This window comes from Oncorhynchus mykiss, chromosome 2 (genome assembly GCF_013265735.2).
Source record: "Oncorhynchus mykiss isolate Arlee chromosome 2, USDA_OmykA_1.1, whole genome shotgun sequence".
In the NCBI taxonomy this organism is placed as follows: Eukaryota; Metazoa; Chordata; class Actinopteri; order Salmoniformes; family Salmonidae; genus Oncorhynchus; species Oncorhynchus mykiss.
The window spans coordinates 65,778,692-65,802,861 of NC_048566.1; the positions used below are offsets into that span (position 1 = coordinate 65,778,692).

At 41.7% G+C, this 24,170-nt stretch overlaps 2 protein-coding genes across 4 annotated transcripts; one reads left to right on the forward strand and one right to left on the reverse strand.

Annotated features, from left to right (window-relative positions):
• Window positions 1–3,638: 3,638 nt before the first annotated feature.
• On the reverse strand, window positions 3,639–14,106 carry ccdc135 (coiled-coil domain containing 135). 3 transcript variants are annotated; one of them, XM_021568547.2, is made up of 18 exons: window positions 13,980–14,106; window positions 9,199–9,344; window positions 8,789–8,963; window positions 8,504–8,629; window positions 8,193–8,387; window positions 7,858–8,016; window positions 7,526–7,744; window positions 7,273–7,395; window positions 7,013–7,085; window positions 6,342–6,470; window positions 5,979–6,107; window positions 5,526–5,755; window positions 5,137–5,352; window positions 4,870–4,980; window positions 4,625–4,735; window positions 4,346–4,540; window positions 4,000–4,139; window positions 3,639–3,849 (listed from the first exon to the last, which is right to left on the reverse strand). In XM_021568547.2, exons 2-18 carry the CDS (start codon window positions 9,342–9,344, stop codon window positions 3,765–3,767), a joined length of 2,562 nt encoding a protein of 853 aa, XP_021424222.1. In that variant the 5' UTR covers window positions 13,980–14,106; the 3' UTR covers window positions 3,639–3,764. The 3 variants fall into 3 exon arrangements, with proteins under 3 accessions (XP_021424222.1, XP_021424213.1, XP_021424203.1); XM_021568538.2 differs by lacking the exon at window positions 13,980–14,106 and adding an exon at window positions 10,078–10,941 and having other exon boundaries at window positions 9,199–9,354; XM_021568528.2 differs by lacking the exon at window positions 13,980–14,106 and adding an exon at window positions 10,078–10,941 and having other exon boundaries at window positions 3,640–3,849.
• Window positions 13,898–23,281, forward strand: lcat (lecithin-cholesterol acyltransferase). The gene is made up of 6 exons (XM_021568559.2): window positions 13,898–14,299; window positions 20,791–20,947; window positions 21,200–21,315; window positions 21,404–21,499; window positions 21,632–21,856; window positions 22,147–23,281. The coding sequence occupies exons 1-6, from the start codon at window positions 14,149–14,151 to the stop codon at window positions 22,767–22,769; spliced, it is 1,368 nt and encodes a 455-aa protein (XP_021424234.1). The 5' UTR covers window positions 13,898–14,148; the 3' UTR covers window positions 22,770–23,281.
• The last annotated feature ends 889 nt before the right edge of the window (window positions 23,282–24,170 follow it).

Below are 24,170 nucleotides of genomic sequence, written 5' to 3' on the forward strand. Positions count from 1 at the left end.
ATTTTTAAGCAGTGTTCTTATTAATCCATTGGCTTCTGCTTTACTGATTGACAATTCCATCTCAACATTAGGATGTTTAAGAGCCTGCTTAGCAATAATATCCACTTTTCTCCCACATGAGCTGGTACGCAGAGGAACATCACAAATAATCTGTTTCAAATTAAATTGTATTTGTCACATGCTCCAAATACAACAGGTGTATTAGACCTTACCGTGAAATGCTTACTTACCCCACCCTATTCAAACACTGCAAAACCTCAAACAATACATCCTGTCTGCTTTGAGTCACACTTGAATTTACACTCATCAGTGTAGCACAGGAGTCAGAGCAGATGACTACCCTGTCTGGCCTCACCTCCTCCACCCACTCTGCAGCCAACATTACGGCCAACAACTCCATTGTGTAAACAGATAAATTATTTCTTGCTCTTTTTGTCACTGCCACCTTAAACTCAGGAACACTAAAAGCTGCTCCTGTCCTCCCTGTTTTAGGGTCCCTAGATTCATCTGTGAATATATTCAAGAAAGTATTTTGTTCTTAAATGTTCACTTACAACTGAATCTACTCCTTCCTCAACATCTCTTACTCTCTCAAGCAACCCTAGATATATCACTGGTTGAAGGAAAAACCAAGGTGGGATAGCAGACAGAACCACAGAGGGGCTAAACTCCCTCCAAAACCACCCCATCTCTCTCACCATCCGCTATCCACCCAAAGCTTGTATTCAGATTTTGTTCATGTTCCCAGCACTCAAGGAGCACCTTTTTTGTAGGATGTGTAACCTTATTTCCTTGTAGATTTACCCAATGTCATGGCTAGCTGTTGTCTTTTTATATTTAACGGCATCTCTACCTGCATTGCTGCCACCGGAGGTCCTTAGTGCTCCACAACATATTCTTAGGGCTTGGGCCTGAAAACATCTAGCTTTTTTAAAGATGTCTGAGCTGCTGATACATATGCTATACTTCCATAATCCATTGATGACCTTAATACCGCTACAGTGCCTTGCGAAAGTATTCTTGAACTTTGCGACCTTTTGCCACATTTCAGGCTTCAAACATAAAGATATAAAACTGTATTTTTTTGTGAAGAATCAACAACAAGTGGGACACAATTATGAAGTGGAACGACATTTATTGGATATTTCAAACTTTTTTAACAAATCAAAAACTGAAAAATTGGGCGTGCAAAATTATTCAGCCCCTTTACTTTCAGTGCAGCAAACTCTCTCCAGAAGTTCAGTGAGGATCTCTGAATGATCCAATGTTGACCTAAATGACTAATGATGATAAATACAATCCACCTGTGTGTAATCAAGTCTCCGTATAAATGCACCTGCAATGTTATAGTCTCAGAGGTCTGTTAAAAGCGCAAAGAGCATCATGAAGAACAAGGAACACACCAGGCAGGTCCGAGATACTGTTGTGAAGAAGTTTAAAGCCGGATTTGGATACAAAAAGATTTCCCAAGCTTTAAACATCCCAAGGAGCACTGTGAAAGCGATAATATTGAAATGGAAGGAGTATCAGACCACTGCAAATCTACCAAGACCTGGCCGTCCCTCTAAACTTTCAGCTCATACAAGGAGAAGACTGATCAGAGATGCAGCCAAGAGGCCCATGATCACTCTGGATGAACTGCAGAGATCTACAGCTGAGGTGGGAGACTCTGTCCATAGGACAACAATCAGTCGTATATTGCACAAATCTGGCCTTTATGGAAGAGTGGCAAGAAGAAAGCCATTTCTTAAAGATATCCATAAAAAGTGTTGTTTAAAGTTTGCCACAAGCCACCTGGGAGACACACCAAACATGTGGAAGAAGGTGCTCTGGTCAGATGAAACCAAAATTGAACTTTTTGGCAACAATGCAAAACGTTATGTTTGGCGTAAAAGCAACACAGCTCATCACCCTGAACACACCATCCCCACTGTCAAACATGGTTGTGGCAGCATCATGGTTTGGGCCTGCTTTTCTTCAGCAGGGACAGGGAAGATGGTTAAAATTGATGGGAAGATGGATGGAGCCAAATACAGGACCATTCTGGAAGAAAACCTGATGGAGTCTGCAAAAGACCTGAGACTGGGACGGAGATTTGTCTTCCAACAAGACAATGATCCAAAACATAAAGCAAAATCTACAATGGAATGGTTCAAAAATAAACATATCCAGGTGTTAGAATGGCCAAGTCAAAGTCCAGACCTGAATCCAATCGAGAATCTGTGGAAAGAACTGAAAACTGCTGTTCACAAATGCTCTCCATCCAACCTCACTGAGCTCGAGCTGTTTTGCAAGGAGGAATGGGAAAACATTTCAGTCTCTCGATGTGCAAAACTGATAGAGACATACCCCAAGCGACTTACAGCTGTAATCGCAGCAAAAGGTGGCGCTACAATGTATTAACTTAAGGGGCTGAATAATTTTGCACGCCCAATTTTTCAGTTTTTGATTTGTTAAAAAAGTTTGAAATATCTAATAAATGTCGTTCCAATTCATGATTGTGTCCCACTTGTTGTTGATTCTTCACAAAAAAATACAGTTTTATATCTTTATGTTTGAAGCCTGAAATGTGGCAGAAGGTCGCAAAGTTCAAGGGGGCCGAATACTTTCGCAAGGCACTGTATGTATATCATTTTCAGTGCCATTCTATCTGTCCCCCACTCCATTCCTGACAAGCAACGCATCACATTCAATATTTTCTTTCCTTTGACAACTACTCTGTTAATATGCTCCACCCATGTCATTCATGTCAAACCAGACCCCCAGGAACCTAAACCCTTGAGAGTAGCAGTGACCATAGATTATGGCTATACTGACAAGGTACATGTCTCTCAACCCTAACAATGGGAGTCGTTGTCCATAAAGCGGCGCAGCTGGCTGAATAGCTCCCACCTATCCATTCTTTGGATTGGTGGATACATTTCATTATTCAAATTATGTTTTGAATATCCGATAAGGGTTGTTGACGTCAACCACCTGTATTCAATGGAAAGAGATGCTATGCTACTAGCATCATGTCATGAATATGCATAGCCATCTCAAAATATAGTGTTATTTTCTCAAAGTTACCGGGATGTCACGTGTCCTACTTATATCAGTACACCCGTAACAACTTAAACATTACGAAACTTCTATTCGATCAAATAAATCTCACATAGCAAATAAGTCATACATTTTTGTTGTAGACTGAAATTTGACACTCATTGACCTCCATTCAAAAAAGTCCTTGCTTTGTGGGCGAAACAACGAAAAGACGCCACCTGTTGGGCCTCGCTCTTCTTCTTCCTCTCTGTTGTTGATACAAGCTAGCTGGTAGCAGGCACCACCTCCTCACTCCAGTGTTCTGCCAAAAGCACACAGCGTGATCCAACTAGTGCCGCCTGCTGGAGAGGCGAGGTTTAGTTTACTTCTCCGATAGTGCAGTTCACAAGTTCACATCAAAACCATGACCAAAACAGCCTTGGTTGGCTTTTTCACTATGTGGGTGGGAAGATATTTTTGGATACCATTTTTTATTTAAATGTTCAAGATAGAGCCATGGCAAATTAACTCAATCCAGATGAACAAAAACATCCAGTCAATCGCGTTGTCAAGCTCAAACAAATAGTCATGATGAAAATGATTAAGAGCCAGAAAATAACGAATATAAAAATAGTTTATTGCTTTGAGTGGTGGTATACCTAATCAAAACAGAGAAATTGAGGAGTGTCAGATTATGGAGTGGGGGAAGGATGTGATTAGGAAGCTGTACGTGACCATGTTTATCACCACAGGTGATTGGCCAGTCTGGGGTCTCGTCTCAGTCTTTCATCCAGAGCCAGGTATTTCTGGGGGGCTTTGTCCTTATGCCTGAAACACAACCCAAGTCATCCTTCACAAATAATCTAACAAAATAACTATTGAAGTATGTAAACGTCTATACTAAAGCCCAGTCATGTGAACTAATTTCTATACCGATCGTAAATCAAGGCTTTGAAACTGAAACTTTTCAGTGCTTACCTGCTCAGTCGCAGTTTGAGAATATGGATCCTGAACATGGCATCAGAGCAGTAGGCAAGGTATTCATCTTCATCCTCCTTGGTCATAGTGAGCTGGTTCTTCTGGTACCACTGCTGTTTCTGCTGAAGCTCCTGGGTCTCCTAAACATACAGTATGCATTACAATACATGAATAGAGAAACATTACAAAATATAGAGATACCCATCAAGATTAAACCATTGTTTTTCTACCAGGAGTATTCCCAAACCTTGAACCTTTGCTTGTTTTGTGTATTTTAACATTACTGTACAGATATTCACAAAACGGTTTGTTCTTTTGATTCCACTTATCCTGTGCTTTGACATACCCTCTCAAAACGAGCCTGTATGAGGTTGGCCTTATCAATGAGCCGCTGCTTCAGGTCAGCCAGGCAGTCATTCCTCAGCTGTAGAGCAGCCTGTCTGGTCAGGTTCTCTGGGTCACCCAGCTGGGCCAGAAGAGGTGCTAAGAAGTCCAGCTCCTTCTCCTCCTGTCGGAGACGCTCCTCTTTGGCCGTCCGCTCCTGAACATAAGGTAGAGAGGAATTAGGTTAAGGAGGTTCCTGAGGGTCGGTCAGTCTTCTATGATAAGAGAGTGTGATGCTCACCAATGCCTCTCGGTGGCAGCGTGCTCTCTCATTTCTCGCTGTGTTGTAGATGGAGATGTGGAGCTCAATACTGCTCTCTTCTTGTTCCCTAACACCCAGTATCGCCCTCACCTAAGCAAAAATACAAATGCATATTAGCACTACCAACTACATACCTTCTATTACTTTTCGAATTCTCTCATTTTAAGACGTACTGGAAAAGGCATATCAATTCATGCCAGAATACCCACACAACACATGCATACCTCTTTTTCAGACTCCTTGACTCTGAGAGCAACGCGCTCCTCCTCCTTCATCATATGGACTAGCATTTCATACAGAAAGAGATTCTTACTGGGCTTCTCAAATGGATCTACCTGAAAGCGCATACATAAAAACAATTGGAAAAACACCCTAGTTCACTCAAACCAATTAACAGAAGAATATGTTACCTCAAATTGATGGTGGCGCCAGTAATGAATGTGAATTGGTTGTTGTTTAGGCACTGTTTATTGTCCCTGGTGATGTCTGACCTGGAAAGTGGAGGCCATTTGAGGGGTGAAGGAGTGTGGGTTCTGGGAATCGCCTGAATCTCTGGGCTTTATGAAGTTTCTCCAAGCAGGAATAATCCGGTCGTCCTCCCGGTGGTATGTCACTTGGATCCTGTCCTCAGACACTAGAAAGATACGCTCTGCTACGTCCTCCCCGGCTGGCTTGGACCGGTCTCGATTGAATCGCTCCACCACCTTCTTCTCATAGACCATCGGAGATATCGTCAAAGATGTTCAAATGTTTAACCATATATTTTCCAGTGATGCAGACATGTGTACGACACATTATGGTGGTGTTAAGTTTACCCAAATGGAGTTATGTTTGAATGGTAGTGCAACCAATTATTATCATGTAATGTAAGCAGTATTACCTGTAAAGGGCGTTGCCCCTGGTCAGGTACCTCAGTATTACTGGGGCCGAACACTTTGATACGTTTGCCAAAAACGACATGACGATGGTACATAAAGTCTGGTCGATCCTCAAAGGTCTCTGTCATCTCAAAGGGCATCTCGACCCGCCTGGCCAGCCCGTCTGCTCGGGCATGGCTGTAGAAGTCCATCTGACGCTCCGTCTCCGGAGTCATAGTAATATACCTGTGGGCTTGACAGCAAAACACACATTTGTCATGTATGCACTCTTGTCACTTTTGTCTTTATGTTTAGATACATTATCTGATGTAAATGTTGTAACACGGTTAAGGCAGCTGTCATAAGCTGACACTAGCTGTTATGTCATGATTATGGCAGAGTCATGTAGCCCTTATGGGAGTGGGTTCAAGTTACAGTTACTGTTTTTCCACTTTGTCCAATTTTCTAACAGTTACATTTTAAAGCGTAGCTCCGTCCAGGTCTGAAATGCTCAATAGTGACATTGCTAGTCTTCTTCAGTTCCCGTTCCTCTAGGTGGTCATGCCTGTGTTGGTACCACTCCTTCACAGTGCTGGGCTGGGTACCTACAGAAACTCACCAGAGGGGGACAGGAGGGAACGGGAGTCAGTGTCTGAGGTAGGAGATAAATTAATCAGAGACAGACTCAAGTCAGAGTTCAGATACCAGAGAGAGGAGACATTATTGCTGATCATTTATCAGTGTGCTGGCTTTATCAGTCCACATTTAGGACTTTTACTGTAACACATATTAGGCAATCACAGCACCATGACTCAATATGTCAATAATATGCAACTCACAGTCGAGGTCTGAGTATGAGGTCAAGCGTGTCACAAGACCATCCGGGAGGAGGTAGGGTGCAAACTTTTCCAGCTTGGCCTTCCGATACTGGATAACTTTCATGCCCCCAGGGCAGCGTGTCTCCATGTCTGGACAAAGTCACAAAGGTCACTCAGGCCAGACAGATGGAGCATGTAACATTTGATAAGGATAGGAGACATGAGAGTGGGTTAGGCTGGTTAATCCATGCCAGAAGGTCCAGTTAGTTATGTAAGATTATGAGGCTGAGTAAAGCGGAGAGCCAGTAGGTGGCACTCTTTCCTCTGGTCTAAAAAAATATCCCAATGCCTCAGGGCAGTGATTGGGGACACTGCCCTGTGTAGGGTGCCGTCTTTCGGATGGGACGTTAAACGGGTGTCCTGACTCTCGGAGGTCATTAAAGATCCCATGGCACTTATCGTAAGAGTATGGGTGTTAACCCCGGTGTCCTGGCTAAAATTCCCAATCTGGCCATCAAACCATCACGGTCACCTAATAATCCCCAGTTTACAATTGGCTCATTAATCCCCCTCCTCTCCCCTGTAACTATTCCCCAGGTCGTTGCTGCAAATGAGAACGTCTTCTCAGTCAATTTACCTGGTAAAATAACGGATCAAAAAATCAAATTAAAATAAAGCAATGAATGACTTACCTTGTTGTGAGATGTTGATTTGATTCACCCAGGATGGAGGCATTTCAAACACCTTGGGCTCATCCACTTCTTCCTTCAGAAAAACAACAAAGTACACATGCTCATAGTGAATCATAGCACAAATATACACCCATGCATGAACTTCACTATTTATTCCCACACGGTCAATGCCATAGAGGGTGTGCAGAATCAAGGGTAAAGTGCACTAGAGCAGAGTTGAGCAAGAGAGTGAGCGAGGGAGTGCGAAATTGGGATTGCACCTCTTCATCATCCTCTGCCTCCTGCTGTTTTTTCATATCAGGGATGAGAAGCAGAGATTGGCCAGTTGTGCCATAGAGCAGATACTCCCACTTCACCGCATCCCCCAGGTCGAAATTCATCTCCTGCAAAAACATCCAGTCATTCCCCAATTTCAATAACACCTTGTCACTAACTCTGTGAGCAAGATATAATACATGTAGTACATGCATACAGTACAAATCACATTGTCACAGACAAGAGGGCATTACTAACCGCACAGCCGAACCGGCAGTCCTGCATGTTGACCCAGTAGTTCTGATGGTTCCAGATGCTCTCTATGCCCAGGAAGCATTTGTTGGTGGTGGATAAACTCTTCCCTGTGAGTGGGTTAATGAAGAAATTCTCCGGAACCTCCCGGTTGCCAGACAGAATGAGAACCCAGCAGTGGACCCGCAGGCCCAACAGGGGATCTGGGGGTAGGCGCTCTCGCTCCTTAGGCACATAACAGAGGGACAGTCACAGACATATACACTGTGCTCAAAAAAGGACAATACATTGACAATTCATTTGTTTCTCAGAGAGTGTTTCTGGAGTTGCCTCCATACCTCTTGAAGTCTCTCTGCCTCCTGCTGTTTCTTCAGGAGGATAGCCTGTGCATCAGCCTGTCTGCGTTCCTCCTGACGCTGCTCAAAGCCACTGCGAAGGTCCCGTGGTGGTTTCACTGAGTACTTCTTCACCTGCCGCTTCTGCTCAGTAGCCTTTCCCTGAAACACACAAACCCGCAAGAAAACCACAAGAGTGATGCAATTGTGCTATAAGGGACGGATGCAGTGAAATTACATACTGTAATTTGAACATGAAATGAAAGCAGATATACCAGTTCAGTGGTACTGGAGGGCAATGTACAGGCCGTGTAGCCAGGTTGCTATAGGTCACTCACCTTAACATGTGTAACCAGTAGGGGACATTCCTGGAGGGACTGGTTGAGGAGACACATTTCCTTCACAGCGTATCCACTAACACAGTAGGCATTGTAGCCTGCACCCAACAACAGGCTACACAGCAGAGTAGAGAAATCAAAGCAGGAGCCTCGCTGAGTCTGCATCAACCAGGTTGGAGAGTAGAGGTGTCTTGGCTAGAGATAAAGAACATTACTCCTTGCGTCTCTTATATACAAAAGTAAATGCACCAAATCTTCTATTAGTATTATATCATTTTTAGGACAAGCGAAAAGATGTCTCTCTCCCTTACCGGGTCAATGGGAGGATCCAGTGGCTTTAAAGACAAGAACTCTGACACAAAGCTTGCACATCCCTCCCAGCTGTACAGCTCCGGGTATGAGAGCAAGGTGGGCCTCAAGGTTGTACTGACAAATTTCTATTTTGGCCGTTAGAAAGATAAGAGTGACAAAAATGCCCATTCAAAGATGGGATGTTGGAGGAACATAGGAAGTATGGGTGTCAGTGTGCACAACAAACATGTCACAGAGAAAACAAAGTCAAAGGTGAGTGTAATTGTGTATGCTGTGGAGTTTACCTGGACTCCACACTCATTGAGTGGGCTCAGCAGAAGGGGTTTTCGGTCAGGGTAAAGGTGCACATACTGGCAGCAGAAGTTGTCGGCGATGGCAAGCAGCAGCTTTTCCTGTGGTGAGTTTTCTTTATAAGAGGTTGGGTATTGGGACAGGTCAACCTCCTGTGCCCGTTCTGGCCTGTTAGGATTGGATTTGAGCATGAGTGTTGATGCAGCTGTCTAAGCATGTAGTAGGGATGTGAATACAATAAGATGATGTATGTATGTGAGAGCACTCTACGTCATTGTGCAAGTAATCATGACATTGAACATAAACATCCTGTATGTTTATACTTTTAGGTAGAAAGCCATATGAATCAATAACCATGTGCCCTAGTTAAACATGACTAAAAGTGTAACAAAAGTAACCTCACAGGGAACACGGTGTTGGGGTTATTTGTATGTTGCAGAGGGTCTCCTCTAGTTTAAGCAGATCCTCGTTAACCTCATCCTGTCGATCCTCTTCAGCTTCATCAATGGCAACCTCTTTGTCAGACTCCACTTTAGGCAATACCTCCATCTAGAAACAGCTATTTATTTAGGCATATCAATAACTAACATTCACATTTTCTCTTAACTAATATGGTGGGTTATTTATGGGTGCGTTCGTAAATTAATTTTGGCTATCTAATCCGATTTCAGAGCACTCGTTTGAGTGTGCCGGGCGCAGAATAACTGATGAATTTACGAGCATGCAACGGCCGTTGAACATGACAGGTGTCCGTAAAGGTTGGCAAAAACAATTAATTAAATTGTTGCTAGCAGCAGCTACAGTCACTAACGCTCTAGATAACATTAAAAAAGTTATGAACGCTCGGATCAACCCTACTCTTCGGTCCGGTGTGCGCTCCGAGAGGGAAACGCTCTGAATATACGAACGGCCCAGAGTGGACTCTGACACACTGGAGGCAATTCACGAACGGCCCAGAGCACACACTGGGGGAAATTTATGAACGGACAATCTGAAAACGCTCAATATTTACGAACGGCCCATAGCGGACTCTGACACACTGGAGGCAATTTACGAACGCACCCTATTTTGACGCTTAGTTGACGTCAACATCCATGTGAGCTAACGAGAGCTAGCTTGCAAAACTAGCAGCGTTTAACGTTAGCTACCAAACAGGCGGCAGACATCCGCAATCCAGAGAATAACACATTTCCAAACTTCTATGTAGAAATATTCTACATAGCAACTATTACCAGATTAAACAGTTTATTGAGAACGATAAACGTTTCTTTATGCCGGTTACCTTGGATTAGACAAGATGTTTGTTGTCGTCTGCCTGTCGTTTACCGTCTATCTCCATAGTAACGGAAATTGTTTGACGTGTTCAATTCTGGATTCCTACCCACGATTTCGCGCAGCTAGAGATGTAATTCCCGGAATCATGGTCGATTAAATAAAGTAGCCAAACATTTAATGAATTATATTTGTTAATGATATTATTAATAGGAAATGTGGAGTTATGTCACATGTGCAGCTAACAAAAATATATGGAAATGTGTGCTCTATCCAAAATTAAACCAACTGATTTAAGCATTAGACTACTGCAAAAATGGAGGAGAAAAGTGGAAAGGGAGAAGGTAAGAAATGTTTGTCTGCTCTTTATTAAATACCAAAATTGGGTAAACAAATTAATAAAAATCGTCATAAATAGAAAAATATAGCCTATCAGTTATATGGTTTATAAATGTATATTTATACACACGTCATTGATCTAGAGCGATTTACAGGAGGGCAATGACAGATTTTTCACCTAGTTGGCTCGGGAATTAATCCCAATCCCCTGTCCCCGCAGGAGGCCTTTTGCCTCTTAGTAGGCTGTCATTGTACATGCGAATTTGTTCTTAATTGACTTGCCTAGTTAAATAAAGTTTAAATAAAAAATGTGTGACTGTAACTGTGCTGCTGGCAACAATTTAATAAAAATTTTTGTTGCCAATGTTTACCTTCTGACACCGGTCACATTCAACAGGTGCTGCTCATGTATCGGCTGCAGATACGCAAAACAACGCTTGATTTAAAACGTAATTTTTTTAATGAATTATTATAAAAAATTGCCACCAACAGAACGTTACACTATATATACAAAAGTATGTGGACACCCCTTCAAATTAGTGGATGTGGCTATTTCAGCCACACCCGTTGCTAACAGGTGTATACAATCGAGCACACAGCCATGCAATCACCATAGACAAACATTGTCAGTAGAATGGCCTTACTGAAGAGCTCAGTGACTTTCAATGTGGCACTGTCATAGGATGCCACCTTTCCAACAAGTCAGTTTGTCAAATTTCTGCCCTGCTAGAGCTTCCCCGGTCAACTGTAAGTGCTATTATTGTGAAGTGGAAACGTCTAGGAGCAACAATGGCGACGTCGAACACCGGAGGGGAGGAGCAGGAGTAGACGTGACACACCTTTAGCAGCGATTACAGCCTTGAGGCTTCTTGGGTATGACGCTTCAAGCTTGGCGCACCTGTATTTGGGGAGTTCATCCCATTCTTCTCTGCAGATCCTTCAAGCTCTGTCAGGTTGGGTGGGGAGCATCACTGCACAGCTATTCTCAGGTCTCTCCAGAGATGTTCGATTGGGTTCAAGTCCAGGCTCTTGCTGGGCCACTCAAGGACATTGAGACTTGTCCCGAAGCCACTCCTGCGTTGTCCTGTTGAAAGGTCAACCTTCGCCCCAGTCTGAGGTCCTGAGCCCTCTGGATTAGGTTTTCATCAAGGATCTTCTCAGTACTTTGTTCCGTTCATCTTTCCCTCGATCCTGACTAATCTCCCAGTCCCTGCCGCTGAAAAACATCCCCACAGCATGATGCTCCCACCACCATGCTTTACCGTAGGGATGGTGCCAGGTTTCCTCAAAACATGGTGCTTGGCATTCAGGCCAAAGAGTTCAATCTTGGTTTCGTCAGACCAGAGAATCCTATTTCTCATGGTCTGAGAGTCCTTTAGGTGCCTTTTGGCAAACTCCAAACGGACTGACGTGCCTTTTACTGAAGAGTGGTTCCGTCTGGCCACTCTAACAAAAGGCTTAATTGGTGGAGTGCTGCAGAGATGGTTGTCCTTCTGGAAGGTTGCCCCATCTCCAAAGAGGAACACTGGAGCTCTGTCAGAGTGACCATCGGGTTCTTGGTCACCTCCCTGATGAAGGCCCTTCTCCCCCGTTTGCTCAGTTTGGCTGGGCGGCCAGCTCTAGGCAGAGTCTTGGTTGTTCCAAACTTCTTCCATTTAAAAATGATGGAGGCCACTGTGTTCTTGGGGAACTTCAATGCTGCAGACATTTTTTGGTACCTTTCCCCAGATCTGTGCCTTGACACGATCCATTCTCGGAGCTCTACAAACAATTTCTTCAACCTCATGGCTTGGTTTTTGCTCTGACATGCTCTGTCAACTGTGGAACCTTATATAGACAGGTGGGTGCCTTTCCAAATCATGTCCAATCAATTGAATGTACCACTGGTGGACTCCAATCAAGTTGCAGAAACATCTCAAGGGTGAGAAACAGGGTCTGAATGATGGGGTATTGTGTGTAGATTGATGAGGGAAAAAAGTTATTTCATCAATTTTAGAATAAGGCTGTAACGTAACAAATTTGTAAAAAGGCAAGGGCTCTGAATACATTCTGAATGCACTGTAAATCTTACCAAATGTTGCTTTTTTCTGTCAGAAAATAGACATTTCCCTTAAGAGGGTGGCGTTTTCCCACAAATTACCCAATGTGTTTAAGTACTATCTATCCAGATGTAATGTACATGAAATAACTATATTCTTGCTATGGAACTACTGTGAAAAAAATGCAATGTATGTAAAAATGTGTGTAGGATGTACATGTAACAAAAAAAAATTGCAAACAATTTCAAAAGTAAAATAATAAGTAACCAAACCAGAAGAAAGGGCAATAGCCTTACTACATTTTTTCTGGGGGTGGGCACAATTTTTTTCCAAAATGAATAAAAAATAAAAATGATGCTGACATCTAAAATGTAATTTCCCAGCCAGAAATGAGGCCATTAACATATTGTTCCATATTACCAGGCAGGTGTGCTATTTAACAATACTCATTGTCAATTGATTAAGCATCGTGGTTAGAAATAAATAGGCTTGAGGGTTTCGCATCTGCATTTACCCTATTAGGCTAATCATTAGCTAGATAAGAACTCTGAAGTCTAAACCTTAGGCTATCTTGTTGCTAGTTAGCAACATATTGATTACTTGAATGTCCTCCCAAAAATAACGTTCCACTGGCCCTCAGCCAACCAAGGATCATGTACTGTGAATATATTTTAGGCCTGTTTAGCCCTGGTCTTCCATTTGCATTCAACGCCATTGGCGAGCGAATACACCATGCTGCTGCTGAAAACTCAGGCTCTAAAATTGTGCATTTTAGCCAATTAATTTATTGGATTTAAGAAATAAGTGTAGCCTAGTAACACTAGGCTACACTTGAATGCGACAGGCGGAACAATTTCACCATGGAGTTGTCTAATTGTAATGTTGTTTATTCGTTTTTTTTACTGTGGAAAATTTTAATGTGGACAATAATTTTTCATTAGATAATTCAAATAATCAAAGCAGATTCCGGATCTCAGCTCAGCCTACATGGCTATCATTTGGGTCATATAGGTACCGGGTCTCGGACCCAGGTGGACCCGTCCCAATTTAACCTCTGTGTGTAGGTTATAATAAGGGCTAATTGTAGACGTAGCCTCTATAAAAATGCATTGGCTATATCAACAGGCCTATATTTTATATATCATTGTAAAAAGCCAAAACATGTATTGCATGATAATAAAAATATGATATTCAGCAAACCAGCTAACTTTTTTTTTCTTCTAAATGTTTTTTTTTGTATAATCAATAGAAATCTCTAAATGCCGGACTGTAATGAATAATTTACCTTGGGACCATAGCGCAAACAGCCTTGACGGAATGGGACTTGTACAACAATCAATAGGGCAATGGGTATGTGGTAGGCTACACGTTGTGTTTGTCCTTCTCTGTGTGTGTGTGTGTGTCCTTAAATTTCCATATAAATTCAGTTAAACTATAACCCGTCGGCCTTTTACGTTTACTACACGGTAGAAGCACACATCTGCTCTTATAGAAGGTCAGATGCGCATCATGTTGATGTTGTTTAGAACGTTACCTGATTTGAGATGCACTTTGAAAGTGCGGTCCAACGATGGTCGAGTAACTGACCTCACATTTTCCCTCTGATTTCGCGCCCCACCTCTTTCACACACAGCATTAATAGGCCAGTTCTCCTCCTCCTGACCTAGTGAGAGACAAGACAACACTGTCAAGATTTGGACAGAATGGGATATGCGCACTGCTGTACCGTGCTCCTTATAGTATTCATTGCGCTACAGCAATCTGCTGGATTTTGGCTCTTCGATGTGGTATTCCCACCAAGTGCCAAACCGCAAAACAAAGTGGCCAACAATAGCACTCCGCCGGTTCTTATAGGTAAGCGTTTTTATTTCTTGATTAGTTTGCTGTGATTTGATTGCACCGTGTTATTTATCATGGAATTCGATGTATGTTTTATGTGATTGTAATATCAGTTGGCTTTCTTGCATACTGAAAGTCCAAAATGTATTTCACAAGACAGGTCGATTTTCTGTCTGGAACTTGAAGCCAGCTCCAGGCCGTTTTCTATGGTATCTGCAGGTGTTGGTATGAATGCTAAGTGAATCCTATGGTCCTAGGCCAGGGATATATATATTTGATTCCTAATGGCATTGGCTGGGATTTGGACTTGGGTGAAGAAGCATACCCCAATTCAGCATAATGGGAGGACAGCCAGCCTATTTCCTCTGGAGAGGAAATCATTTGGGGCCTTGGGGTTCAGGAATAGTTCTGGTAATACTTAATTTTAAGGAGTCATTATTACAGTGTAAATATATGTGTAATTACACTGTAACAAGTCTTGTAGTTAATTGTAATAACTCATAGTTACACTGTAATAACAAAATGTAGCTGGCGGGAATTGCAGTCTGTAATTACAGAGGTGTAACAACAAATGCGTGTTACTAATGGGCAAGTTTCCACTAAATTCACCAAATGTAGTGTTTAGTTTCTTCTGAGTTGCATCTGATTCAGTAATAACTGTCACAAGGTTGTAGTCTCTTGTGGACAAATGGGTGTCCGAGATTACAAAGGTTGGAGGCTCAATAGGCACTAATTACCTCCTGTGAATCCGCACTCTTCAAAATGTCTACTCAATGTTGTTGCTGCTATCACTTGCCCCCAATAAGTGTAACATCTGGGTTAACTTGATTTACTTTACAATAACAGATCAGATATAGGCCAGCCTCACTGACTGAAGTCTACCATACGGGAGTCATTCCACATTATAATACAAAAATAACTTGTAATGTATGTGCACGTTATCGATGATGACAACCTGAACCTAAACCCACAAGTACACCACAGAGTACATGTAATATCTGCATAAGTACAATGTAATTACTAGGTGTTACACAGGATATAACTTGTGTATCTTGAGGGGTACTTACTTGTAATTATTGTGTACTTATATAGTAAATTACTTATCCTGACAATCTGGCCCTTATTTTAAGGCTTCCGAGAGCGCCATCCAAGTGGGAGGTTAAACACACTAGTACCCACAGAGTACATGTAATATCTGCATAAGTAAAATGTCATTACTAGGTGTAATACAGAATATAGATAGTTAAAATGAAGTGTAACTTCTTGAGGGTTACTTACTTGTAATGAATGTGTACTTTTATATAGTAAATTACTTATCCTGACAACCTGGCCCTTATTTCAAGGCTTCTGGAAGCACCATCCAAGTGGGAGGTTAAACACACTAGTACACAACAGAGTACATGTAGTATCTACACAAGTACAATGTAATTACTAGGTGTTAGCTAGTTAAAATGAAGTGTATCTTGAGGGGTACTACCTTGTAATTATTGTATACCTACAAAGCTCGTTACCCAATTTGACAATCTAATTGTCAGCTTCTGAGAGCACCATCCAAGTGAGAAAATAAACACACTAGTACTAAACATAGTATCTGTAATAGCTGCATAAGGACACGGTTGTCGCTAGTCACACTGCAAAATTACTGCAGTACAAAAACATTTTTGGGGGGGATGCAGTACTTGCAGAATACTGGAGTTATACTGCACTCTAACAGCAATCTATTTTCGTAAGGGAAGTGAAGTGTAACTTTATAGTTACCCATGAGCAATTTCTATATAATTACTTATTACTCATTACCAAATGAAAATGCCTACAAACAAAAGATGAGCTTCTACTTTAGTCAACTTTATTGCAAAAATACATTACATTTCATACAAATAATAACTTGATGTATTGTTTGTTTAATCTAATTAGTCAAATTATTAATCTAAGATATACAGACCTACTCAATAACATAAAAATAACTATTCTAGTGGTGACTCAAATCTGTAGCCTATATAATGGTGATTAACCTAGATAGCTAGCTAATACAAAAATGGGATGGTCTTTTTATACCCTTTTTAACATTACAAGTAACAATGGAAATTGACAACTCTGTCTCTGACTCTGTCTTCATCCGTTTATTTCTTGTCAACATTTTCCAATCCCGGAGTCTGAGATCTTGTGGGAATCAGTGGTAGAGAAGAATAATGTATAACAACTTAGCATAGGCACTATATATTACCCCTATTTCTCATCATCATGATTTCTAGGCATGCAGCCAGCTAAGCTTAGCTAGTTGTTGTGTTATCCAGCTAGCAATAATAATGCTTGTGTTGACACAAGTAGCTAACTAGCTAGATAATGTTAACATGCTGGGTGTCTCACGTAATACAGTGCATTTGGAAAGTATTCAGACCCCTTGACTTTTTCCACATTTTGTTATGTTACAGTCCTATTCTAAAATGGGTTAAATAAAACATTTTCCTCACCACCTATGGTAGTCCACCTGTGGTAAATTCAATTGATTGGACATGATTTGTAGAGGCACACACCTGTCTATATAAGGTCCCACAGTTGACAGTGCATGAATTGTCCATAGAGCTCCAAGACAGGTATGTGTCGAGGCACAGATTTGGGGAAGGGTACCAAAACATTTCTGCAGCATTGAAGGTCCTCAAGAACACAGTGGCCTCCATTATTCTGAAATGGAAGAAGTTTGGAACCCCCAAGACACATCATAGAGCTCGCCGCCCAGCCAAACTGAGCAATCAGGGGAGAAGGGCCTTGGTCAGGGAGGTGACCAAGAACACGATGGTCACTGACAGACCTCCAGAGTTCCTCTTTTTAAGATGGGAGAAACTTCCAGAAGGACAACCATCTCTGCAGCATTCCACCAATCAGGCCTTTATTGTAGAGTGGCCGGACAGAATCCACTCCTTAGTAAAAGCCACATGACAACCTGCGTGGCTTCGAGAAAAGTCTTTGAATGTCCTTGAGTGGCCCAGTCATAGCCCGGACTTGAACCCTGTTGAACATCTCTAGAGAGACCTGAATATAGCTGTGCAGTGACGCTCCCCATCCAACCTGACAGAGCTTGAGGTTTTGCAGAGAAAAACGGGAGAAACTCCCCAAATACAGGTGTGCCAAGTTTGTAGCGTCATACCCAAGAAGCCTCGAGGCTGTAATTGCTGCCAAAGGTGCTTCAACAAAGTACTGAGTAAAGGGTCTGAATACTTATCTAAATGTGATATTTCAGTTTGTTATATACATTTGCAAAAATGCATATTTTTTGGGGGTTCGTCATTATGAGGCCATTATTTAATCCATTTTAGAATAAAGCTGTAACGTAACAAAATGTGGAAAAGGTCAAGTGGTCTGAATACTTTATGAAAGGACTGTACCCTTGGGGTACGGATATCTTGAGAACAAGGTTCAGGGAAGATAAGACCATTGAGCCTAGCTAACGTTAGCTAGTGAGTAGCAACCATAGTCCACTTTTTGCCAGCTTTAGGTAGCTAGTTAGCTAGTCAAGGTTAAAAAACTAGCTAGCTAGCTAAAGTGCTAGCTAATTTTAAAAACGCTAGCTAACTGCCTATGCTAAATTGTCCCGCAGAATTAATGTATCCAAAAATTGTATGGGAAACTTACTTTCTCTTTCCTGTGTTGACGATTTTGGCCTACAACACTTTGTTTCGTTCACTGAAATCTTTAATGTCTGGATTTTGCACACTGAGCGTGTACTCCAGGGGTTGACAAACTTTTCAACTCAGGCCCCCCTTCCAGCATTTGGGCAAAAAAATCTAGCTAAAAAACTTTAGCTGACAATTTATAAATAGCTCTCTAACATATATTTAACCTTTATTTAACTAGAACACATTCTTATTTTCAATGGCAGCCTAGGAACAGTGGATTAACTGCCTTGTTTAGGGGCAGAACGACAGATTTTTACCTAGTCAGTTTGAGGATTTGATCTTGCAACCTTCCAGGTACTAGTCCACTAGTAACTAGGCTACCCTGCCGCCCCAAATGCATTGACCAATTTCGAAAATGCACCTTGTGCATTCTACTATTACAACTTTCAAGAGTAAGTTGAAACCTGGACTGAGTGCCTTAAATATATACAGTACCAGTCAAAAGTTTGGATACACCTACTCATTCTCGGGTTTTTCTTTATTTTTACTATGTTCTACAATGTAGAATAATATTGAAGACATCAAAACTGTGGAATAACACATTTAGAATCATGTAGTAACCAAAAAAGTGTTAAACAAATCAAAATATATTTTATATTTGAAATGTTTGAAAGTAGCCACCCTTTCCCTTGATGACAACTTTGCACACTCTTAGGCATTCTCTCAACCAGCTCCATGAAGTAGTCACCTGGAATGCATTTACATTAACAGGTATGCCTTGTTAAAAGTTAATTTGTGGAATTTCTTATCTTCTTAATGCGTTTGAGCCAATCAGTTGTGTTGTTACAAGTTAGGGGTGGTATACAGAAGATAGCCCTATTTGGTAGAAGACCAAGTCCATATTATTATTAGGCCTCCCGGGTGGCGCAGTGGTTAAGGGCGCTGTATTGCAGCGCTAGTTCTGCCATCAGAGAATCTGGGTTCGCACCCAGGCTCTGTCGTAACCGGCCGCGACCGGTAGGGATGTCCTTGTCTCATCGCGCACCAGTGACTCCTGGGGGGCCAGGCGCAGTGTACGCTAACCAAGGTTGTCAGGTGCACGGTGTTCCCTCCGACACATTGGTGCGACTGGGTTGGATGCGTGCTGTGATAAGAAGCAGTGCGGCTTGGTTGGGTTGTATATCGGAGGACGCATGACTTTCAACCTTCGTCTCTCCCGAGCCCGTACGGGAGTTGTAGCGATGAGACAAGATAGTAGCTACTAAAAAACAATTGAAAACTAGCTAGCTAGCTAAATGGCAATAACTTATCCTCTGCAGCAGAGGTAACTCTACGCCTTCCTTTCCTCTAGCGATCCTCATGCGAGCCAGTTTCATCATTGCACTTGATGGTTTTTGCGACTTGAAATTTTCCATATGGAAACAACTTTCTCTTTGCTTATTTGAGCTGTTCTTGAACGGATGATCTACGCATGTGTGGTTCCCACCGTGAAGCATGGAGAAGGAGGTGTGATGGTGCTTTGCTGTCTGTGATTTATTTAGGAATCAAGGCACACTTAACCAGCATGGCTACCACAGCATTCTGCGGCAATACGCCATCCCATCTGGTTTGCGCTGCATCAGATGAACTGGCCTTCAAAATCACCCGACCTCAACCCAATTGAGATGGTTTGGGATGAGTTGGAATGCAGAGTGAAGGAAAAGCAGCCAACAAGTGCTCAGCATATGTGGGAACTCCTTCAAGACTTTTGGAAAAGCATTCCAGGTGCAGCTGGTTGAGAGAATGCCAAGTGTGCAAAGCTGTCATCAAGGCAAAGGGTGGCTACTTTGAAGAATCTCAAATCTGAAATATATTTCGATTTTTTAAATATTTTTTTTGCTTACTACATGATTCCATATGTGTTATTTCATAGTCTTGATATCTTCACTATTATTCTCCAATGTAGAAATGTAGAAATGAACCCCGCACCCGCCCTGCCGACTCCTTTTTATTTTATGTGAACTGTTGGTGTCACACCCTGACCTTAGTTATCTATGTTTCATGTATTATTTTGGTCAGGTCAGGGTGTGACGAGGGTGGGTATGTGTGTTTTTGTCCTGTCTAGGGTTTTTGTATATCTATGTGTTTTATGTATGTCTAGGTAATGTAGGTCTATGGTGGCCTGAATTTGTTCCCAATCAGGAGCAGCTGTTTATCATTGTCTCTGATTGGGGATCCTATTTAGGTTGCCATTTTACATTTTGGTTTTGTGGGTTATTGTCTATGTGTAGTTGCATGTCAGCACTCGGTCGATATAGTGTCACGATTGTTTAGTTGTCTTGCTTTATTTAAAGAAGGAAGTATTCATATCACGCTGCGCCTTGGTCTCCTCTATACGATGAACGTGACAATTGGGCCAGGGCATCAGACTCCAGCTCTGTATTGCAAAATTGTGTCAATGAATTGGTCAGTGTTCAATTGGTTTACACTTATCACGTGGTTTGTGCAGGCTGAAATATGGTGCGTTGGGATGCTATTGGAAACTTTAACATTTGTAACAAACAAAATCAAGCATTTGTTGTTACAGCCCTGTAATTAGACTCCAATTACCACATGTTATTAATGTTACTATTATTACAATTAATTAGCCTTAAATGAAGTGTAACCATTATTTTTATTGGTCAATGTCTTGTGTCTGTTTGATGGGACAAATCACATTGACAGTTGTGAAACAAGGGAAAACACAAATCTCTACGTTGACTTTGTCTTGTCATCCTTTTCTTCATCTACCCTTGTTGTATCCTCTTTTTAAACTACTTTATTGTAAACTGTGATGATTGTCTCTACATTTTCTAAACTTGCCTCCTTGCTCATCTGGCTTCTAAGTTCTAACATTTTTCCACTTTTGACCAGTACCTGGGAACCTAGGAAACCAGCTTGAGGCCAAGATTGACAAGCCAAGCCTTGTGCATTGGATGTGCTACAAAAAGACAGATGACTTTTTCACACTTTGGATTGACCTGAATATGTTCATGCCAATTGGGCTTGACTGTTGGATCGATAATATAAGGTGAGGGGGAGAATGAATCTGATCTATGTCAAAATAATTCTGTTTATATCTTATAAATTCAATCATTTCAATTAGCAAATTTGCTAATTGTTCTTTGCTGTATTAATGAATAATGCACTGTAATAGAAGAGAGAAGCATACAACCGCAACTCTATCTTCACAAGTTTGGTTTTGAGTGCGAGGCATTTTAGTGGTTGGGATCATTTCCTTATGCAATAACATCCTGTACATACTGAATATTTCCTGCTACAGAATTGTATACAATAGGACAACTCGCAAGACCTCCAATTCTGCAGGGGTGACGGTGAGAGTGCCTGGTTTTGGACAGACCTATTCTGTTGAGTTCTTGGACACAAACAAGTTGTCAGGTGAGAACAACCATAATGAGGACATCTGTTCCTATAATTGTTTTCTTTTTGATTATGATTTCATTAAATGAAACCTGTCCTTTTCCAGGATATTTTCACACTATGGTTACACATTTGGTCAACATGGGATATGTCCGTAATGAGACTGTCCGAGCAGCACCATACGACTGGAGGGTAGCTCCAAGTAAGTGACATCATGGACACACACACACCATCCAACTGACAATAACATTCCTGTAAAACAAAAGTACAACTCATTCATTGTTTATGCATACTTGCTTTCTCATTATGTGGCCTATTTGTCTCTCCTTATCAGACGAGCAGGAGGAATACTTTGCACGACTGAAGAAGCTGATTGAGGATATGTACGAGCAGTATCAACAACCACTTTACCTCTTGGGACACAGCATGGGAAGCAATTATGTCCTCTACTTCTTATATCAGCAGACCCAGACTTGGAAAGACCAATACATCAAAGGCTTCATTTCACTTGGAGCACCCTGGGGTGGGGCAGTCAAGCCTATTCGAGTGCTAGCATCAGGTACTATAAGTCAAAGTCTGGTGGACAGATTGAAACAACCTTACCTATAGTAGAAACTTAACCTAAAAAAAAAAAAACTGATAACCGTGTGGAAGTAGTTTTTACTGTCCTGTAAATCACATTGACAGTAATCGGTACATATTGCAAAATCATTTTACTAGTGATGATGCCCACATCTTCATTTTCCTGAAAGGGTGGTAGGACTGGTTTGTCTGGATTACTTTGGCGAGTCACACATTGATGAAAGATTGCCAAGAGAAAATAATTTATGATAACAATTGTTTCTGCAGGTGAAAATGATGGCATCCCAATGGTATCCAACATCAAGATCCGGGAGGAGCAACGCATGACCACAACAAACCCCTGGATGCTTCCATTTGAAGAGGCATGGCCTGCAGACCATGTCTTCATCTCCACACCCTCATTCAACTATACCCACCAGGACTACCAGCGCTTCTTCAAAGACATTGACTTTGAGGATGGCTGGTTCATGTGGGAAGACACCAGAAACCTGACAGCTGGTCTGCCCCCTCCTGGTGTTGAGGTATACTGCTTCTATGGTGTGGGGCTGCCCACACCGGTTACCTATATTTATGACGACCAGTTCCCAAATGTAGACCCTATAGACTATGTGTATGCTGATGGGGATGATACAGTGGGCAGTCTTAGCATGAGTTTATGTAAGCGTTGGATAGGAAAGCAAGCACAGCCTGTCTATGTCAAGGAGTTCAGGGCCATGCCCCACTTGGAAATAGTATTCAATAGCAAGGTTCTCAACGTGGTCCAGAGTATCCTGGAAGGAAGATATGGGGAAGAGGATTCTACATTCCATGAGACTGATGAACGTCCCATTGGCTCTGCAGTCATGCAAGATCAAGTCCAGCCGGACAAGGCTCCCAAATCTACACTGTAAGCTTTTGGGGAGAAAATAATTCACTCTCCCAATGTACATACAATTACTGATGTAGTAGCTACTGAGTTGGACTTACACACTGAGTGTACAAAACATTAAGAACACCTGCTCTTTTCATGACGTAGACTGAACAGGGGAACCCAGGTGAAAGCTATGATCCCTTATTGATGTCACTTGTTAAATCCACTTCAATCAGTGTAGATGAAGGTGAGGGTTAATTAAAGAAGGATTTTTAAGCCTTGAGACATGGATTGTGTATGTGTGCAACTCAATATTAGGTGTTCCTAATGTTTGGTATACTCAGTGTATATGTACACACATCCTAACTAGTATTACTAATGAGATGTGATATAGTATGCATATGCCTCTTGTTTCATTATGCTTATCTTTTCCTCTTAGCATGATAGGAAATCAAAAAATAAATATGTATTTGGTCAGTGTACGTTTCCTTATTTTGATTTTCGAGTCAAAACAGAGTGGAAAAACAAGACGGCTAAAAACATTTTTGAATTTAAAAAAATAAAATCATAAATCGACTTTCCCATCTATTGTGTCAAAATTGGACATGGAATAATGGCAAACAAATAACAAATTGTATTAAATGTTTTTGTTTTTTTCATACACGGAAGTACACACCCCCTCAGAGTATTCACAGGGTTGGGGAGGGGGGTGGGGTTTAACAGCCTATGTTGGCAGCTAAAAGAAAGGATTAGACTGAAAAATATAAAATAATAATGTTAGCTAACATGCAGAACTTATTATGAAGTTCGCATGCCAATAGCACAAACTTAATAACAACTGAACAAAGTTGGCTTGGACTAGCTGGCTAGCTAGCACTAGCCCTACCTGGTTACTGGATATAGTCATGCTAGATAGTAGTAGCTAGTGGAAGTAAGTTGGTCCCTTCACTTGCAACAAGATGAAGCTGCCCAGTTAGAGCTAACTGCTGCAGAAATGTCAGACTCCTCTAATACTTAGCTAGCTCTTCTGTTGGCTAATAGTCAAACACTAAGTAATGATGAACAGCAGTTACTGTAAATGGATACCTTATCTGGCACATTGCATAGCTATTGCTAAATGGGCAAATAGTTAAAGTTCTAAAGGGAAAATAAACATAAATATGGGTTGTATTTACAATGGTGTTTGTTCTTCACGGATTGCCCTTTTCTTGTGGCTACAGGTCACAAATCTTGCTGCTGTGATGGCACACTGGGGTACTTCACCCAGTAGATATGGGAGTTTATCAAAATTGGATGTGTGTAATCTGAGGGAAATATGTGTCTCTAATATGGTCATGCATTTGGCAGGAGGTTAGGAAGCGCAGCTCAGTTCACACCTCATTTTGTGGGCAGTGTGCACATAGCCTGTCTGCTCTTGAGAGCCAGGTCAGACTACGGCAGC

Coding starts and splice junctions, on each gene's coding strand:
- ccdc135 (XM_021568547.2), bottom strand. CDS start 9,344: ATGGAGGTATTGCCTAAAGTGGAGTCTGACAAAGAGGTTGCCATTGAT. Junction 4,981..5,136: donor AAATGGCCTCCACTTTCCAG/GTCAGACATCAC, acceptor ATGCGCTTTCAG/GTAGATCCATTTGAGAAGCC. Junction 4,541..4,624: donor GCTGCCACCGAGAGGCATTG/GTGAGCATCACA, acceptor CCTTATGTTCAG/GAGCGGACGGCCAAAGAGGA.
- lcat (XM_021568559.2), top strand. CDS start 14,149: ATGGGATATGCGCACTGCTGTACCGTGCTCCTTATAGTATTCATTGCG. Junction 21,316..21,403: donor GGACACAAACAAGTTGTCAG/GTGAGAACAACC, acceptor GTCCTTTTCCAG/GATATTTTCACACTATGGTT. Junction 21,500..21,631: donor CGACTGGAGGGTAGCTCCAA/GTAAGTGACATC, acceptor TCTCCTTATCAG/ACGAGCAGGAGGAATACTTT.